At 32.8% G+C, this 21,369-nt stretch overlaps 1 protein-coding gene across 8 annotated transcripts in view; it reads right to left on the reverse strand.

Annotated features, from left to right (window-relative positions):
* Positions 1-21,369, reverse strand: part of PTPN4 (protein tyrosine phosphatase, non-receptor type 4) — a 186,812-nt gene that overhangs the window by 81,788 nt on the left and 83,655 nt on the right. For all 8 annotated transcript variants that reach the window (XM_006921001.2, XM_015596795.2, XM_015596793.2 and 5 more), the window contains 4 exons: positions 17,976-18,020; positions 17,661-17,713; positions 17,174-17,294; positions 11,014-11,101 (listed from right to left, as the gene is read on the reverse strand). In XM_006921001.2, the coding sequence (XP_006921063.1) occupies positions 11,014-11,101; positions 17,174-17,294; positions 17,661-17,713; positions 17,976-18,020 (307 nt within the window). The remainder of the gene's footprint in view (positions 1-11,013; positions 11,102-17,173; positions 17,295-17,660; positions 17,714-17,975; positions 18,021-21,369) is intronic.

Here is a 21,369-nt window from a genome sequence, read left to right on the forward strand (position 1 = left end):
AATGCAATCAATGCACAAGACATTTTGAGGAATCTGTAAAGACATAAAAAGGATAAAATCAGATTTATGGAGAGAAAAAAATTACGGAAAACTACATCTCAAACTACACACACAAGAGAAAGTTCTAAGTAGAAGTGGTAGAAAGAGAAGCAAAGTCAACAGATAAAAGTTCCGAGATAATGGATAAAAGTACAGGAAGCCCTCAAATCACTGTCAGGATCATCAGGTAGGGAGCAGCTAAGGTAATTAACACCTACCAACCCTACAATCTGGCCTCATCTGGTTTGAGCTATAGGATATAGAAGTGTGTGCAGCCTAATAGAGCAAGTGTAGATTATGGACAGGAATTAAGAGTGATCCCCAGAAGGGATGGAGAATCCTAAACTGAAAAAGTAAACTATAGTCAAATGTTCTGCCTGGCAATATGTTCCTTCCTTCCTCCACCATCATCAATATATATGTTTCTTCCTTCCTCCACTATCATCTAAGGTAGACTATTGTAAAGACAAACAACATCCATAACCAAGAGAACCAAGAGTCACAAATACAAAGGGAAGTATACAACCAAGCATCACCAAACACCTGAGTAGAATCAATACCATTAAAGAGATATACAAAAATAGATATATAATTCAAGCTGCTAGGTCGGGAGAAAAACATGTTTAAAAAAATGTATTGAGGGATATTTAGGAGCTCAAATTCTTAAACTATAGCTACCTAGACTGAAGTGGCAGTTCTCAAGGCATTGCCAGAGGGAGGCAAGCTAAAACAAGAAAACAACTATTTGTCCTTCATAGACACAAATGTTATTAATTCCAATGTAGAGAAAATGCATGTTGACCACCTTATTTTAAAATATCTTACTTTGTTTTTCTTCTTATCAATTATTATCGAATACTGTGCTACAAATTGACTTGTTGAATCTATTTTTTTCCTCTTCTTCACTAAAACCTACATAGCAAAGTGTAGGCCCTTTGTTTTGGCCACTATTGGGTTCTCAGGTGCAGAAAAGTACCCTGTACTCATTTGTGGAATGAACGAATCTTTATCATCTGTAGGAAAATGTCTTCGCTGTTTAGTTTGGCATTGAAGGCCTTTAAACAACCATTCCATCCCATTTTATCTCTGCATTCTAACGAAAATGTTCTGTTTCTGTAGAGCCAGTTACATGATTTGTTTTGCATACTCATAATTACATATTTTCTTAATGCTGGTCTCTTCTCTTCTTGATGTCTCTCTGATGGATCAAATAAAACAGAACCAAAGTAACCAAAGTCTAGATCAAGTCCATCTTCTCTGTGAAAATTTCATTAGCCCACAACCACAAGTTTCTTTCACAGATATTTATCTATCTCTTAAAACACATATCTGAAATACCTAAATACTGCCAGCTATATGATAATGGCTGGGATTGGGTATACGATCTATGGTAAACTATCTATAGTAAAGGACAAGTTATGTTTGTTTTGTTTAAATTTCCAATCCATCAGATATTAATATTTCTGCAAAATACACTGATCACATGCTTGATGTAAGATTGCTATAAAAGTTTCTAAATGCTAACTCTCAATTTTTTTTTACTTATCTCACCATGGACCAGTAACAAACAGTTCATGAATCAGTACTAGTCTGTGGTCATACTTTGAAAATCAATGGACCATTATATTATTTTACATTCTTCCACAGAACCTAGTTCTCAAATAATTATTTCTTAATTGATTTCTGACGGTAATATGCTTACACTTAGCCACACTACTAGATAATATGTTTCATATAATCTTTGATTATAAAGACTTGTGATGAGCTTTAAACATACAGTTACCTATGGCACTAAGATTAAATGAGGACTAAAAGGGAGAGGTTATGGTATGCAGTAGCCGTATGATTTGACAATGTATGTTTAGAGCAATCATTAAAAAAAAAAAAAACAGAGGAAAAAAGATAATATTTACCAAAAAATTTTAACTGTTCTAGTAATAACTGATGTGGTAATACTACAAGTACTGTTTTAAGAGTGATGTGAGATTAAAAACAAATTAAATTATGGATTATTCTAATTCTAGAATACTTGAGTCCTCTAATAATCAAAATATTCTGTGTATCTCAATATAGATATGTAGAAACAAATATAGATTTCAACTCTGTACACTTAAAAGGCCTAATAACAATGACTAAACCAGTAGGAATGAGCATTCTTAACACCCAGATTGAGAATTTGAAATACCATCTTTCATTAAAAGAAACCAGGGCTTCTTAAAGAAATAGCTGATTCCAGGTCTGTGGCAGAAAAAAGATAAGGTGAACCTGAAACATCTTAAAATACTTATAAGTATGGAAACTATCAAAGACTACAAAAGTTATGTCAAAAAGACTGAAAGACCAAAAGTAGAAACTCCTAGTGGCCAAAGATGAGACAGTCTGAGCTTCAATAAGGAAAAGAATATAAATATATGAAACCTATCAAATAAAAATGTTTAATCCATGAATTCGTAATATTACTTAAAACTTTGTATATCTCCTTAGGACAGCAGGGAACCAATTTATTACCTTGAAAACTGAGTAAATGAAAGGAAAGAACTGAATACTTTCCCTGCCTTTCCCATATGAACTGTACTACTAGCTAATCAAATAATAAAAGGGAAGCAATTCCCTATAAAATTATTCCAGCAAATAAATAAAAACAAAAAAGAACTAGAGTATTTCTGTTTTGCAGCCTCCAGTGAATTAATGGATCCAGGCACTGAGGATCAATGGCTGCTAACATTGAAAAATGTGCAAACCAAACATTATGTACCTCCTGATAAAAAAGAAAACACAACAAAGGCATCCATCCCAAATCTGATCATGAATCCAATCAAGTTTGCCATGATCTTGCAGGAAATACACAAAAAGCAGAACATGATGAACTGCACTGTGAATAAGTGAACAGCAAGATCCAGACTGCAAGAATCTACTGGTGACATGGCCCAGTTCTTTTAACAAGAAAATTCTAAGGAAGAGTAAAGGAAGGTGGAAAGAGGGATTAAAAGGGATGGAAAGTTATCTAGTTAAAACAAAAAAGCAAAACCAAACTATTGTATCTAGGAAGGCATACTTATGTGATAAAACCATTAAATAAATACAACGTAGGAAGGGGCTGATATTAGGACAGGGTATAAAGAGGGTTTCTGGAACAGCTGGCTAAATTCTACTGCTTCACCTGGGTGGTTGCAGATATTTACTAAGATATTCTTGTATCTGTTTTATTTTACAATAGGTTAAAAAACAGCAATGTAAAATGGATGAGATTTAGGATGAACAGGAATAGATGTTCTAATATTTTCAACCCACACCTCAACTGTTCATTTTACATTCCCCTGTAATGCCCATCCTTCCTTTCCTTTGGAGATTACTGCTCTAAGACAATTTAAATATTCTAGCTTCTCTATTGTCACATGTCAAGGATACAATAACAAGAACACACTAAAATTTTATGGTGTTGTGAATGAGAGCATATTAATTTTAAGTTGAATGGGGTAGCTATTGAAGTAGTTTTCTTAATTATTTGTACTTATAAAAATTTTCAAAACAATATTGAAATATCAGGTAAGAAGTCAAAGAGTACCCCTTACCTTCTCTGCCTCACTCCCCAGAGACAGCCACTATTAACACTTTGGTTTATACTCTTTTATATCTTTATGTTTATACAAAATATAAATACATGTTATATATAACTATGCAATTTTTTAATCAGCGCAAAGTGAGATACATCATTCTATAATTTTTCTTTTGCACTTAGCATTTTGTAGATATCTTTTCATACCAATATGTATATAGATGTCAACATGTGATGGGGTAAATTGAAAATATTGTTAAGTCAAAGCACATTTAATACACCGAACCTGCCGAACATCATACTTTATCTTAGCCTACTTTAAACGTGCACAGAACACTTACATTAGCCTAGGATCGAGCAATTATCTTGAGTTTCAGCTCAAGAGTGACTGCCTTCTTCTCACCAGAAGCAGGAGACACACACAGATAGGTGTTTTGTAGACGTGATGGGATGCAAAACAGAAAACAATATCCAAAAGACACTGGCAACACAGTACACAGTTGAGTATCAGTTGTTTACCCTCACGATCATGTGGCTGACTGGGAACTGGCTGTGGCTTGCTAACACTACCCAGAATTACAAGAGAGTATCATATGGTATATCAATAGCCTGGGAAAAGACCAAAGTTCAAAATTCAAAGTGTGGTTTCTACTGAATGCGTACTGCTTTCGAACCATCATAAAGCTGAAAAATCCTAAATCGAAACATCATACCTGTATCTCTAACTTATCAATTTTAACTGCTGCATATTATTCCAAAATACCGATTTATCACAATTTCTTACCTATTTCTGTTTATTCATTTAGTGTTTCTAATCTTTTAAAATTATGAATAATGTTGTAATAATTCCTTGAACACATTACTTAAAACACCTCTACAAATATTTTAAAGAATGAAATCTGAGAAATGGAAGTGATCAATGATTACATTCATATTAATATTTGCACTCCAAAAGGGTTCTACCAAGTTATTCTTCAACAATGTATTAGAATGTCTAGTTTCCATACTCTGACCAATAATGGACATTTTTTAATCCTTTGAATTATTGCTATTCTGATAAAATTGGTATCTCATTACTGTTTTCTCTTTACGTTGTAGAGTATTAGGGAAAACAAGCAATTTTTCATTATAGTGGTCATTTGTATTTCTCATGTTAAATGCTCATCTGTTTTTCCCTATATTTCTAATTACCTGTTTTTAAAAATTATTTTTTGTGGGACCTCTTTATAAAATATGATTATTAAAGTATTTTCTGTAATACATGTTGAAATCGTTTTCTTTTACGTTTTAGCTTTATGTTTTTCCCTATAACGTTAATTAAATTTCTTTTTAATGTTTGTACATTTTTAATGTAGTTAGTTAGGCATAACAGACATTCACTAATGATTTTTTTAAAAATATTTCTGTATACCTTACATAGGCCTAAGAGTGTATATGAACTCAAACAAAATATTCAGTGAAAATGAACATATGTAGTAGATCTATTGATACTAAATATGCCTGATATCAAAAAGAAATAGAAAACAAGCTATATCTAGATAAGGATAAGTGAAAGCAGAATTATGGAAAATCATTGTGTGATCTGAATTCCCTTGGGTGACACAGATGAAGTCATATATAAAGCTCCATTCTGACAGACGAGATTATTTTCTCTGTTTTGAGGCATTACATTTAAAAATTTTTTGATTATTCTAACCAATCTTTCAAAAACTCTTCAAATACATGCAGGTTAAAATAAGGTTTTAGAAGAAGCTATAAATTGGTTCTTAAATACAGAAATAAATATCATATGGTTAAATTACTAAATTTCTGGGTTTCATTTTTCTCATGGTGTGTAAAGTGGAGATGATAATACTCTTATCTCACAGAGGTGTTGTAAAGATTAAATGAGATTAACATACATAAAATCCTAAGAAAGGTGTGAGGCACTTAGTAAATGCTATATCTATCTTTCTAGTTATTATTCTCTGAGTCTTGTATAGTAAAATCTCTCTAAAATCACTGTCCTCACAGTCTTCTTTGAATACTCTCTCATCCCCCTTTGGCCATCCTTACAGCTCTCAAACTGCTCTTATAAGGTCACCAATAATGTCCGCGTTTCTAATCCAGTTCTCATCTGATATAGTTGATCACGCCTGATTCACTTGGCTTCAAAGACACATAAATGTCTGACAAAAAGAAAGGCTTTCTTTCTATATAAATGGCTACTTCTTCCTGGTCTCTTTTCTTGGTTCTTCTCCATCTCTCTAACTTCTAAATTTTGAAGTATTTCAGCTCTGAAATCCTCTACCCTTCAATATCTATTAGATATGTTACTTCAGTGCTCTCAATACTCCCTATAAGCTTACAATTCCCGAACATGTATCTCTAGTCCAGATCCCTCCTCTGAACTCCAGTTCCATATATTGAATTGCCTACCTTTCTTCATTTGGATTTGTAGAAATCTTCTAAAATTTACAAGTCCCAAAACGAATTCCTGATTCACCCTCCCAAACCTGCTTCTCTCTAGTCTTTTCCAAGTTAGCGACTTACTCCATCTTCCTAACTGTTAAGGCCAAAAACTTTGGAATCACTCCTAAATCCCTTTTCTCTAACCTCATAGCCAATATCTCAGTAAATGCTGTTACTTCCATATGCAAAATATATATAGGATATGATTACTTTTCACCACCCAACAGCTACAACCACCACGATCTCACTTGAATAACTGGAACAGTCTCTTGGCTTGTCTCCTCCTTTAGTGCTTTCCAGAACACTCTCAAAACAGCAGCCATTATTATCTTTTAAAAATGTAAACCACACCATGACTTCTCTCTCCTCAAACATTCTATAATGGCCTTGCTTATAATTAAAAGCCGAAATCTTTTAAATGTCTTTTAAAGCCCTGGTCCGCCCTGACCTCATCAATACTCTCCTCTCCTAGCTCACAATGTATTGGCCAAACTGTTCTCTTTGCTGTTCCTTGAATTGCTAAGGACACTAGATCATAGCCGTTCATTGCCATTTCCTCTCCTTAGAATGTTCTCCTCCCAGATATCTGCATGACTCCTTCAAGTCTATCTACTCAGTGAGGCCTTTCCTATTGTGATATCCCATTTTTGGTTGTCTCAATCCCCTTTCTCAGCTTAATTTTTCTCCATAGCATCTACCACTATTTGATATATTACCTATTTAATTAACTGCAAGAAAACTGCATATAATGTACATGTAGTAAAATGCACAAATCTTAAAGGCACAATTAAAAATTTTACATACATGCACATACATACGTATATACACTTCTGTGTAACCAAAAATAGACATATACATTTTCAAAATTCCACAAGGCTCCCTCATGAGTCTCTCTGACAATAACATCCCTTCGAAGCTGACTGCTATTCTGACTTTTATTAGTATAGACTAGTATTTTGCCTGTTATTAAACTTTACTTCCATGGAATCACACACTATTTACTCTAATGTGCTCTATTATTTGTTTGTAGTGTCTTGCCCACCAGAATGCAAGCTTCATAAGAGTTTGGGTTTTATCTACTTTGCTCATTACTATATCCACAGTGTCTATAAACAGGATTTAGGACATAGAAGGTACTCAATAAATATTCACTGAATAAATAATCAAAATAGCATCAATAAACATTCCTTTTCTCGAAACTTTGAAGGGCAAAAGTTTACAGTAGAATTATCTTTGTCATTGTTATAAATAAGGAAATAGGATATTCACAATTAAGCCTAAAACTTGGGTAGATTTGTTTTAAGGTTAATTTAGAGCATCCCATACCTAACTAAAAACCTAAAGCCAAGTCTTCTCTCATTACATTTACATTTTAAAAACTAGAAATCAGTTTCTTAGGTAAACACATAATTTACATTATACTAACCTTCTTATAAAACAGAGATTGAATCTGAGGATCTCTGGCACAGATATATTATAGCTCTATTACGTTTTCTTATTTTATTCTCAAAGTTTAACATATATTGATGGATTTTCTAGTATAGATGATAGGTGTTTAATGAGCCCTCGAACCAGACACTTTAATTAGGCCAGCAATTACTCCTGATAGTGCTTTTTTCCATTTTAAGAGGTCAGGAATTCTTTACAAAAATTTAAATTTAGTTCACACATGCTCTTTGATATTAATATGTTCAAATTGTTACATATTTTCAAGATCACTTTGGTATCCATTATATCAGAAACATTCCTAACCACAAATTTAGGAGTAACTAATTGTTATTGTTTCTAGGTGAGTGAGAAAGCACAGAGAGTGTTGGGTAGAAATGATAGTGTTTGTACCTATGGCTTATTCAAAAGTATATTTCTTAATTTCCAAACATTTGGAAAATTTTTAAAGCCATTTTTTTGTCATTGTTTTTTGCTTAACTGCACGGTGTTCAGAAATTATATTGTTTGAAAACAATGGATACTCTGAAGTTGTTAGAGACAGTTATTCTACTATATTTTTCAAATCTTTATCTTGCTGCTTTTTAGACTGTTCTATCAGTGACTGAATAAAAGATATTAAAGATATTAGAGTGTGAGAAGATATTTGCAAATCACATATCCAAAAAAAAACGTGTATCTAGAATAAAGAGGTCTCAAAACACAAGAGTAAAAAATGAAACAACCAAATTAAATAATGGGCAATACACTTGCACAGACACATTCATCAAAGGAAATATGATGCTCAACATCAATTAGTCACTAGGGAGATACAAAGTAAAATCATGATGAGATAAAACACACTCATCAGAAAAGCTTAAAAAGAAACAATACAAAATGAACAGTAACATATACTAAACAGGATGTGAAACAACTAGAACTTGCAAATACTGCCAATGGGGATATTTTTAAATGGTTCAGTCACTCTAGAAAAAAGTTTGGCGACGTCATATAAAGGTAATATACACTTGCTATATGACCCAGCAATGCTACCCTGTGGTTTTTACCCTACAGAATCGAAACTTAAATTCACACAAAAACCTGTCAATAAATGTTTGTAGGAAGTCTATTAAAAAACAAAAAACAAAAAATGCTGGTAATAATCCAGATGTCCTTCAATGGGTGACTGGATAAACAAATGTGGTATATCTATACAATAAAATACTATTTAGCAAGTAACCATCTTTATTTTCTCAAATATGTTCTCTTGTGATTTCAGGTCTTCACTCATGCTGATGGCTCTGTAGTGAAAACCACTCTCTATGCTATTCTTATTCATTCTTCCGGCTTCAGTAAATTACTGTATCTAAGAAGGCTTTTCTACATTCTGCTCCCAGGTTGGATTACATATTCCTGCCACATGATCTCATAGCATTCTCTACTTTCCCCTTCATATCCTCATAGATTTAATTGTTAATACATGTTCCATTTTTTCTCCCCTGCTATCCTGTGAGCTCCATGAGGGCAGGGATAGCTGGTGTTTTGTTCAAAAAGCAATCCTTAGTGCCAATACTGTGCAAAGCACATAACAGAGCCACTACAATGAATGCACTAAGATTTATTTGTATTTTTCAGTTTGCTAAAAGTAACTTGGTTCTACTCTTATTTTTTCAACCTATATTCTAAAGCCAGAGAAAAAAACATCTTATCTTGCTTTTAAAAATAAAATGTTATCTCAAACACACTTTTTGCTTGTGATATGCAATTAAAACTTAAGTATTCTCTTTATGTATTCTTTCTCCTCCACTTTTTGTCCTTTGTGTTCATAATAATGCAAATATTCTTTCACATTCATGAACATTTGCACATTTTCTTATGCGCTCTGTAGCCACAAACAACAGAAACACCTTTCCTGGCTTTTTTCTTGTCTGTACAAAGTATGTTTCTGAATAACTTTGACCATTTAAAATTTAAAGTACTTTAACCTGGTATTCTACATTTATGACTTTTTAAGAAAGAGTTCTACAAACTTATATTTAAACAAAATCTTACCTTAATCAAATCAATAAATAACAAAATTATGCATGAAAATAGCCATGTCACTTAAATTGAAAAAGGAAAGTAGTTTCAACACTCTTTATATTTCACTGACAGCAGTGAAATTTAGCAGATAATCTAAATTACCTTTAGAAAACTGCTAAGAACTAAAATGACTGAATTTAGTGGTCTTTTAATAATCATAGTTTAGTTCACATATTTAAAGTTCCACTGGTTTTAAACTTTATTATAATAAAAAACAAAATTCAGCTGCACAAATACTGACTATGATATTACATTTTAGGGAATCATATTCAAAGGCAATAGCCCCTGAAAGAGAGGGAGGGTGAAGGGGCACATTTTAAAGAAAACAAAAAGTTAAAGAGCGTCTTACCTACACATTTTAAATGGCATCAAACAGATTTCCAAGTCACACTCAGAATTACCAGATAGAGTTATAAGAGGAAAGCAAGTCAATCAGTTTTTTAAAGAAGAGATTGACGTAAGCTTTGTGAAATTTAAGGGCTAGCATTCTTTTTCTAGAACATGGCCAGGTGAGGCCCTAAATAATAAAGCCATTTCATGGAGTAGAACTTTGAGTTTTTAAAACACAAAACACTGTTTGTCTGTGTAAGTCTGTAAATTAAAATAAATTCAAAATAACTAACTACCTAAGGAAAACTGAATCTCCCTTTCAGGCTGCTATCTTAAGGTACAGCAATTTGTCCCAAGAGAATATAAAACCTATCACTAACTCAACTGATGACTACCTTAACTGTGCTTTTCGCTGGTTATAGAGGATAGCTATACCCCAGGTACTTCTAAAGAAATATTGCCTCTTGATAAAGAAAGCATGAGAAGGAATCTAGGTGAAGAGACACACAAACGAAAGACAGCCACTCAAAAATACTCTTATGACAGAAGGATAACAGTCTTTTGGAAACAGCCAAGTTTGACACAATGAAAAATAAGTTACAGAGTGTTGTAAAGAAGCCAGTGATTACAAATTCCATCTTAATAAAGGGATTTAGGGAAAGGGGCAGCCAAAATATTAATATGCTTCATTTTGAGCCTTATAAACAGAAATTTTTAATGTCACTAAATGATTAAAATAAAGTAAGTGAAGTAATACAGGACTCAGTGAGGTAAAAGCAACTTTTTTAACAATTATCAAAAAAAGTTAAAAATACAAAAAACTACTTTTCCTATTACTCAATCTTTATTTTGTAAAATAATAATTCTAAAGCTACTGTCTCTTAAGATCTGCAAAAATTATCTTTATAACATAAAACACTACCTTGAAGAAAAATAACATAACAAATCTACTTCAACCATTTTCATCAGGTATTGATTGCAAAAATACTATATTCAGAGGAAATTTTCAGTGCAATTATGCAGAACTCACTAGTTATTACATTTGTTTTCTAACCTTATCAAGGCATTAAAAATTTTTTGATATTGAGAAATGGAGCCTAACCTAAGAATATAAAAGTTTCTCCACTTACCCTTGCATAGTGGAATTCAACTCCATAGAGTTCTAAGGTACGTGCTGTGTTCAGGTAATTAAATTCTGCTTCTGCAGGAGATAAGCCTCTGTAAAGACATCATTAGGTTAAAAATTAAGTCAATCATAAATATGGCCAAATTTGAAAAAAAGCTAATTATCTGGAAAAATTTCAGCATTCTAATTAAATCTTTTACAAAACTCCATGCATGACTATTCCTCTTAGTTCTGTACAGTAATAGCTAACTTATCTGAAGGGTACATTTTCAGTAACACAAATTATTACTTTGTAAAATATTGTCCAGAAATATAAGAATGCACAAAGTTTTAAAAGTTCCTACTTGTTCTTATGGCTGTTACAAAGTCACTTATTCTTAGACTTAACTTAAAAGAAGTGTTTTTCAAAACTTGGTCTATATATCATATCTGCATTTAAATCACACATAGTGCTTCTGAAACATGTAGATTCTAAGACAACCTCAGAGCAGTGCTTCTCAGAGAACAGTGAACAGACAGGTGTTGATTTATAACAAATACAGAAATCGAGTGTCATGAGTCTTTTATAGAACTTTGGCAGAGTAATTTTATATCTGTTGAATCTAACAATAAAAAAAGGGCTTATAATTTTTTATATGTTTATTTCTCCATTTTATTTTTCTAGTGATTAATTCTTATAATATTTTTAGAAGTATAGCTTTATATAATATTTTTAGAAGTATAATATTTTAGAAGTATAGTTCCTTGACAGACTAGGGGAAAACTGATCTTTCATCACAGATAGTTTCAGAAGTACTGTTCTATAGATAGTCTGATATAGAATGAATGGGGTCCAAACTGTTTATATTTAAAAATACCCCAGGTGATTCTTATAAGCATAAGTTTTAGAACTATAGCTTTAAATTCGAAGCCTTTAAAAAGTGATTTATTACTATATTATACACTGTTCTAACAACCTTAGTTATCTGATATTATCAGCTATAGCAGAGCAAAAGCAGCAAATTACAAAAGCAAAGATATAAACTTTTCATTCCCTAATGATATTAGAAAAGGGAGCTGAGAGCTTGCCAATGCATGATGATAAAAATGGGATTCCTCAAAAAACAGAGATATACTTCAGTTTACTATAAAATTCAATTAAGTTAAACACTCTACCTTACCCCCACCCCCAGTTAAACTAGATGATTCTATTTTTTCTGTTTAAAGATCTGAGAAATCATTTCTTTAAACCAAACATATATAACCAATATCTTGTCAAAAGTACAATCTTTTTAATTACAGAAGGGACTTTATTATTGGTAAATATTTAAAAAATCAGGCTTATCTTCAAACCTTTGATTCACATATGCTAGACATAGAACTTTTATTATAAATGGCATTTACTGTCAGACCAAAAGAGCCCCCCTTACCACATTAGTCCAGTCCATTAAAATTCTCTTTCATTAGTTTTATTTTAGATTAGAGGTCAGCAAATTTTTACTGGAAATAGTTGGATATTAAACACTTTAAGTTTTCAGGCCATATGGCTTCTGTCACAACTACTCAACTCTGCTGTTCTGTGAAAGCAACCATAGGCAACATATAGATGAAATGAGGTAATCTGTGTTTCAATAAGTGTTAATTTATGGACGCAGAAACGAAAATTTCTAAAATTTCACATGCCACAAAATGTTATTCTTTTTTATTTTTTTTCAATCATTTAAAATGTACAAACTACTTCTGGTGCAAGATGGCAGAACAGGTAAATGCTGTGCTCGCCACCTCTCACGACCACATCAAAATTACAACTAAACTACAGAACGACTATCATTGAGAACCACCTGCAATCTAGCAGAACAGAGGTTCTATAACTAAGGATATACAGAAGAAGTCATGTTGAGTCTCACAGGAGAGGCAGAGACTTGAAAAGGCTGGTCCCATACCCACCTGAAGCAGTTAAAAATAGGGAGGGCTATCCTGGCTGCAGAGGTCCTGCCTGAGGAACAAGGGGTCCCAGCCCAATGAGGCTTCTCAGCCCAGAGTTCCAGTGCCAAGATGTCCCCATAACTTCTAGCTGTGATAACTGGCAGAGATTGTGGCTGAATGAGACAGAGAGCAGCTGGAGTCCCAGATTTTCCTCTTATAAAGAGCCCGTGCATGGACTTACTCACTGACTAACTTGCTCTGAACTTCAGCTCTGGGGCAGCAGCTTGAAAGGCACCAGGGACATATGGGGAGGAAATAAATTATCTGCCTTCAAGGTTGGGGCTTGAGGGGCAGCCTTCTCCCAGACAGAATGATAGCAGAAGCCAATGTTCCTCTGTTGAACTCTCTCCCTACACAGCCTGCACGCATAGGCAAAGCCATATCTGAGGGTCCAACCTGGTTAGCACTGTTAGCTCTGTCCTGATGAATCCCTAAGACTCAGCCTCACCCAACTTGTGAGCACACCCAAGTCTCTTCCAGTGGCTTTTCCATACAAACTGCCTGTCTTGGCTCATGCTGTGGACTTTCTTAAATCTCTAAAAGGTTAAACAAAACCCAAACAAACAGCATCTGGCCTCAGAATGCCCTGTATCTCTTGCTAAGCAGCCCCAAGCCCAGCACTGATGGCAGCTGAATTCAGTTCATAGCTTAGCCTCTCCCAGGCACCTCCAAGCCCCATGTAAGTGGCAACTATCTAAAGATCATTTTGTCATTCATACCAGGTGGCCCCAGGCAGGGCACAGGCAGTGGCTGACCTTAGCGTGCAACAGAGCCCCTCTCAAGAAGCCCCTCTCAACACATCTGGTGGCCAGCTTCAAACCACATCAGAGCACCTCCAACTACCTCCACAAATGACACAGCCAAAGAGTGGACTCAGTAGGCACCAGAACCCGTAGGGTAAGCTTCTGCATAGCAGCTGTTCCACCATAGTGACAACCAGTCTTCACAACCAATCAGCCTGAAGGTCAATCCCTCTCACTGATGTGCCAACAGCAATCAAGACTCAACAACAGGAGGGCACACACAAACCACACAAGGGACACACCTGGAGTACCCTGCTCAGGTGACCAGGAAGATTGCGCCATGAAGCCCCACAGCACACCTACTACATAAGACCACTCTACCAAGACCAGGAGATATAGCAGCCTTACCTAATATGTAGAAACAAATACAAGGAGGCAGCCAAAATGAGGAGACAAAGAAACATATCGCAAATGAAAGAACTAAAGAAACAAACTCCAGAACAAAACTCCAGAAAAAGAACTAAACAAAATGGAGACAAGCAAGCAATCAGATTCAGAGTTCCAAACACTGTTTATAAGGATGCTTGATGATTTCGATGAGAACTCCAACAAGACAGGAAACATTAAAAAAAAAAAAAGGTAGAAAACATTCAAAAAAAGCCAGTCAGAAATGAAGACTATAACTAAAATAAAGAATTCATCAGAGAGAATCAATTGTAGATTAGATGAAGCAGAGCATCAAAGCAGCAATTTGGAAGATAAGGTAGCAGAAAACAATAAATCATGACAGCAATAAAAGTATTTTAAAAAATGAGGATAGTTTAATGGGCCTCTGGGACAACATCAAGTGTATCAACATTTACATCACAGGGACACCAGAAAGAGAAGACAGAGAGCAAGAAATTGAAATCTATTTCAAGAAATAATGACAGAAAATATCCCTAGCTTGATGAAGGAAAATAGATACACAAGTAAAGGAAGTGCAGAGTCTCAAAAAGATGAACCCGAAAAGGCCAACACCAAGACACATCATAATGACAGAGAGAGTATCTTAAATGCAGCAAGAGAAAAGCAGTAAGTTATCTACAAGGGAGCTCCCATAAGACTGTCAGCTGATTTCTTAACAGAAACTTTGCAGGCCAGAAGGACTGGCATGAAATATTCAAAGTGATGAAAAGCAAGGACCTACAACCAAGAATACCTAGGAAGGCTATCAATTAAAATCGAAGAGGAGATAAAGAGCTTCCCAGGAAAAAACAAAACAAAACATAAAACACAAAACAAAACCTAAAGGAGTTCATCAATAGCAAATCAATATTACAAGAAGAAGTGTTAAAAGAAGATCAAAAACATAAATAATAAAATGGCAATAACTACTTATATATCAACAATTACTTTAACTGTAAATAGACTAAATACGCCAATCAAAAGACACAGGGTGGCTTAATGGATAAGACAAGACAAGACCCATACATATGCTGTCTACAAGAGACCCGCTTGAGATCAAAAGACACACACAAACTGAAAGTAAAAGTATGAAAAAGATATGTCATGAAAATGGAAACAAAAACCAACCAAACAAAAAAGCTTGGGTAGCAATACTTACACCAGACAAAATAGACTTTAGGAAGAAACCTGTGTCCACCAATAGATGGATAAAGAAGTGGTAAATATATACAATGGAATATTACTCAGCTTAAAAAAGAATGAAATCTTGCCATCTGCAAAGACATGGATGGACCTAGAGGGTATTATGCTAAGTGAAATAAGTTAGATAAAGAAAAATACCATATGATTTCACTTAAATGTAGCATCTGAAAAATAAACGAACAAACAAAACTGAAACAAACTCGTAAATACAGACAGCATTTTGACGGTTGCCAGAGGTGGATTGGGGGATGGTGAAAAAGGAGAAGGGATTAAGAAGTACAAATTATACACAATGCAATAAATATACATATATGTATTTACAAATACATATATATATATATATGCCTTACTGCTAAATTGTACACATGAAACTTACTGGATTTTGTTAACCAATGTCACCATAATAAAATAAATAAATAAAAATAAAAGAAGAAGTACAAATTGGTAGTTACAAAATAGTCATGGGAATATAAAGTATAGCGTAGGGAATACAGTCAATAATATTATAATAACTATGTATGGTGTCAGAATCATTGGGGTGACCATTTCATAAGGTATACAAATGTCTAAGCACTATGTTGTATACCTGAAACTTATATAACATTGTATGTCAACTGTAATTGAAAAATAAAAGATTATTTTAAAAAATAAATAAAATACACAAATCATTCTTAGCCCATAGGCCATACAAAAATAGGTAGTGGGCTGTAGTTTGCCAACCTCTTTCAGATACATGGGCCATTACCAAATGAAAGTAAGTTTCCTTAATAATAAGAGTTAATATTTCTTCAGTGCTTAGCATGTTCTAGGCACTGTTCTGAAAACTTTATATATATATAAAGTACAATTAAGTGAGTTTATACAGATAAACTCCTTATAACCCCAGAGGTAGATACTTTTATTATCATCTTTTTACATATAAGGAAACAGAGAAGAACAGACATGGAACGATTTGGCCAAGGTTATAAGACAGTACGTAACCTTACCAGAATTTCAATCCAGGAGGTCTGGCTCTGGAGTTCAGACTCTTAGCCAAAATGCAACACTGCCTTAGATCCTCTATGAGTATTCTTAATTATATGTTAAAGCAAAACTAAACTCTGGACTCTATTCAAAATAACAGACTTCTTCTTAAAAAAAAAATTATGTCACAAAAATTTGAACTCATAAAATATCAAAGCTGAATATTGTTATGCTATTTTTAAAGGACTAATCTTTATTAATTTAGTATTACATAAAGCTCCTCTTCTCCCCCTGGCTCATTATCAAACAAAAATAATTCCTTTCATATAGCTAAAACCCGAAAGAATTGCTAAGTAGATTGTGAACATACTATTAATATTCTAAAATTTCTAGCAACTTTATATAATAAAAACTTTATATAGTTAAAAAAACTTAAAAAAAAAAACCAAAATTTTATGTATATATTCCTGGCAACTTTATATAATAAAAGGAAAACTCTGTGTGTGTGTGTGTGTGTGTGTACAGATTACATATATAAGAATTTATATAATAAAAACTATAATAAAAATTGGCAACTTTATATAACAGCAAGTAAATTTCTGTTTACATATAGCTTTATGGTCCTTAATAGAAATGAAAAACAAATATATGAAATAAGTAATGATTTTTCTTTTAGTACAGATCATCTACATTTCTTTATATTAATCATGCTATTTTACATAATAGTAACTGTTTATATTAAGTAAACACAACAATCACATTAGAAATAATTGAAAACATTTCTCTAGAAAAGGTGTCATTAAGAAGTTTACTAAATAGGCAGAAAAGCAAATAAATCCTTACATATGTTGCTGATGTAATTTTGCAATTTCTTTTTCAAAATCTTGAGGTTGATTAGGAATGAAAGAATAATCTGAGAGGTAGCCTGGCAAGTTTTCTGACTGATTGTAGTCTCCAAGTTCAGCTAATAAATGGAAGAAAAATATTCACATTTTAATAAACACTTTTTTTTTTTCCAATTTCTATGGTCAAAATAGCAATGTCATAAATTCTATTATATTTCTGAAAGTAAATTATTTATGTATCTGTTACCATTTAAGCAAGTTATCACAATATATTTAACATTCTTCTAGGTTTCAAACAACTTCAGAATTTTTTCTTTTAGGAATCAAAGTAATTGCTAACTAATTGGATGTTTCATTACACTTCCTCTATAGTCACATTCTTTTGTATAGTGACATATGTCTAAAGAACTCATTAAAAGCAATGTATTATCAATACAGACCATGCAATTACATGCCATTTGATTCAAATATGGGCTGATACTTACACTGAACAGCAAATGAAGCCAAAAGGGCAGCAGTATTATAAGGACAGGGCAATCTGTTAAAACAAAAGGAAAATAAATTATACAAGGTTAAACACAATAATTTCAAAAGCACTATAATTTATGTTATACTATCCACACTTGAAATTTCCATGTGACTTATACTTTAATTATTAAGTAATGAACTTATCTGACAAAAGGAATTCATGCTATAAGTAACCATTTTTCAATAGATAATGTTTGCAATGATCATGAATTACTTCAATACAGAGTTAAGAGTATTTTTCGACCCATTACTAAAAATATAAAATAGCCCACCTTCCAGTAAGAATGTCTTGTTTAATTTGCAAAAAATACTGGTACCTTAAAAAAAAAAAGATAGTTAGCATTTACTTGAATTATAACATTTACAGTTTAAAAACTATATGCTTACATTAACTAAAAAAATTAAAATACTTAAGTATTTGTTTACCATACATGTTAGCACATGAAAACATATTTTAAAATAAGCTTTCATAAATTCAAGAATCCAAGTCTTTAAATTTCTTTGATAAAATTCTGTACTGCAAATATTTTATTTCCACTAAATAAAAACAAACATTTTGTTTTTAAGAGTTACATGACTAAGGGCAAAATTTAAGGAGAAATACTCTAAAGATTGGCATATGCAGAAGGCAGAACTGGAAAGCACAGCAAACTTGAGTCACACACACAGGAAAGCTGAAAGTAGCAAAGGACTAGAGACCAGTTGAAGAAAATCATTCTTTCTGCTGAGATAGAAAGCCAGCTAGCTGCAAGGATAGGTCCCTGTGTTTATCTTATCATTAGGAAGCAAGAAGCTGCTAACTGTAAAAAAGCACCTTTCTTCTTCAATTAAGAAAGCTCTCTTTGATCAGGGAAAAAAAGTTCCTTTTCTCATTATTCCTCTACTATTAGAATTGCCAAGTACCCAATTTCCTTTAAAACTAACAAGAATATTAGCATCCTATAACAAGAATGCTGGGGTTGCTTACAAGATGGCATTGTCCTTCCATCCCTGCTAGTGGGTAAAGTCACTTTCTCATAGATGTATCAATGCTTGAGCAAAGCCACCTGTGCTGTGTAATGTTGGCAGAAGACCAAATTTTGTGGCTTTAAAGGTTTAAACAGAGAATTTACAGATTTTTATTTCACCTTGCTAAAAAAAGTATACATATTCTAAGCATCAAAAATCATTTAAAATTTTAGTTGTTTGGTTGATTAAAGTCATTAAAGAGCTCCATGACAATTCAAATTACCAAAGAATTTAATTAACATCTTCAGAGAATGAGATATTCATTAGAAAATTAAAAAACAAAAAACAAAAAACTGATACAAATATCCTGGCTTCATATATTAATGAAGTACATAACTTCTCTGGGAGGCTTAATATATAATATTATTAATATTATTTACTTTATCAATCCAAAACAACATATTTCTACCCAGCCTATTTGGTTTCGTAATTAAAAGTTCCTGGTGGGAAACAATCTTATAGTTAAGATTGACAGGTCATGTATATCATTGATAAAATATGTAAATCCTACATAAATAATATCTATGCTTGTTAAATTTTATTTACATACCAATCACTAAGGATTGATAGAGTGGAAACCATAATAAGCCAAACCTAAGCTTATTAGTTATAAGCTAACTAAACCTGTGATCTTTGGGAAATTACTTAAAATTTGGCTGAGCCTTAGTTTCTACATTTGTTTAAAAAAAAAAAAAGAAAGTAGTATCACTTGCCTAGTATATGTATCCCAGGGGATTTAAATAGAAAGATAAAGCCTAATTTTTAAAAATAAGACCTTTAAAATAGATTAGTAATGACTGAGGTAAATATAGAAATGATCTATTTAAGCTGCAAAAATAATATAACTTTTCTAATCCAGGCAATAACTAATACCATGATCTAAATACCATTGTGTACTGTGTACACCTAGGCACTCAAAAAGGTATGAAAGTAATGTCATTTGTATTCTCTTGACTCCTGAGAAAGCTTCAGTTCTAATGATGCCAGCATCTGCTAATACTAAATGATATTTAATCTAATGGAAGCACTATACATCTATTCTTTTTTACCATTAACATAAAATAGTATCTCAAGGTAAGGAGATGCAGTCGATTTCCTGTTTTGTGGGATTTAAACTAGTCCTTAAAATTAAGCAATTGTGGCTAAGGGTGTCTTATTACCCAACAGGACAATTGCATTAAGGCTACTTAAGCACTAAAGTTTTAAAAGAGTGCTTCCTAAACGTGGTGGAATATTAGAATCACCTGAGAAGCCTGTACTGTCTCTGCATAGGTCCCTACCCGAAACTTATTAAATCAGAGTATCTAGAGGTGTGGTCAAGGCACAAGCTCCCCTAAGTGATTCTAATTGGTAATCAGGGTAGAGAATCATTAATGCACACTATGATAATAAAAAAAACTAGCCACTTACTTCATTTTACCAAATAGTACCAGTTACAAGATTACAGGATATTCCATTGTAAAGGATTTTTGAAATAATGCATTATTTCTAGTGAAAACAAATACTTTTCTAGACTGATAGACTGAACACATTAATTCCTCAATTATCAAACTTGACTTTACTTCCTTCTATATCAGGAAGATATTTTGACTTAATTATTAGTGAGACAGTTATTCCTTGATTATGCTTTTAATATAGGCTATAAAAGAATAAACACATTCAAGCTCCATTAAGAAATTCAAGGAGTTTTTTGAGTGAAGTAAATTATGAATATGGCTATAATTGGCTAGGTTTTATTTGTTTATGCTAACAAACTTTTCGTAAACATGAAATACATTAGAAATCCAATTTAAAATTACTGATCTTTTAATTATAAATATTTCTTATATATTTAAAAATCTGATTACTAAAACATATATTACAGAATACTTTGTTACTTGATTTCAAGTTATATGTACCAGGAAATAATAAAATGCATTTAAAAATACTTTATAATTCACAATTTTCATTAATTCAGAGTAGTTTCCTTGAAGTTCATCCAAAATTACTTTAAGTAATTTTTACTATACTAAGAATCTTGTTATTTTAATTAACAACAACAAAACCTAAGAGCTGCAAGATTAAACTAAAGGGTATTTATATAATACAACTTTGCTATTCAAGATAAATTAGCTGGGATACCATTAATTTTTTTTTTTAATTTATTTAGTTTCAAGTATACAGTACATTGGTTAGACATCTATATAGTTAGTAAAATGATCCCAATTGTTCCCTCCCTCTCTTGACCTCAGCTCCACCTAGCCAATGTATTGTTAATTGCATTCCCTATGTTATGCTCCCCATCCCTATGACCATCCATCAGCTACTAATTTGTACTTCTTTAACCCTTCACCCCATTCTCCTAGACCCCCATTCCCCTCTCCCCTCTGTCCACCACCAAATTGTCCATTATATTTGTGAATCTGTTTTTGATTAGTTTGTTCTTTTTATTCCTTAGATTCCTCCAACATTTCCTGTAATACTGGCTTGGTGGTAATAAATTCCTTCAGCTTATTTTTGTCTGGGAAGCTCTTTATGTTCCCTTCAACTCTAAATAATAGCTTTACTGGATAAATTATTCTTGGTTGTAGATCCTGGGTCTTCATCCTGTTGAATATTTTTTGCCAAGCCTTTCTGTCCTGCATAGTTTCTTTTGAGAAATCAGCTGCCAGTCTTATG

The sequence above is a fragment of the Pteropus alecto genome, unplaced genomic scaffold (genome assembly GCF_000325575.1).
Source record: "Pteropus alecto unplaced genomic scaffold, ASM32557v1 scaffold3, whole genome shotgun sequence".
Lineage (NCBI taxonomy): Eukaryota > Metazoa > Chordata > Mammalia > Chiroptera > Pteropodidae > Pteropus > Pteropus alecto.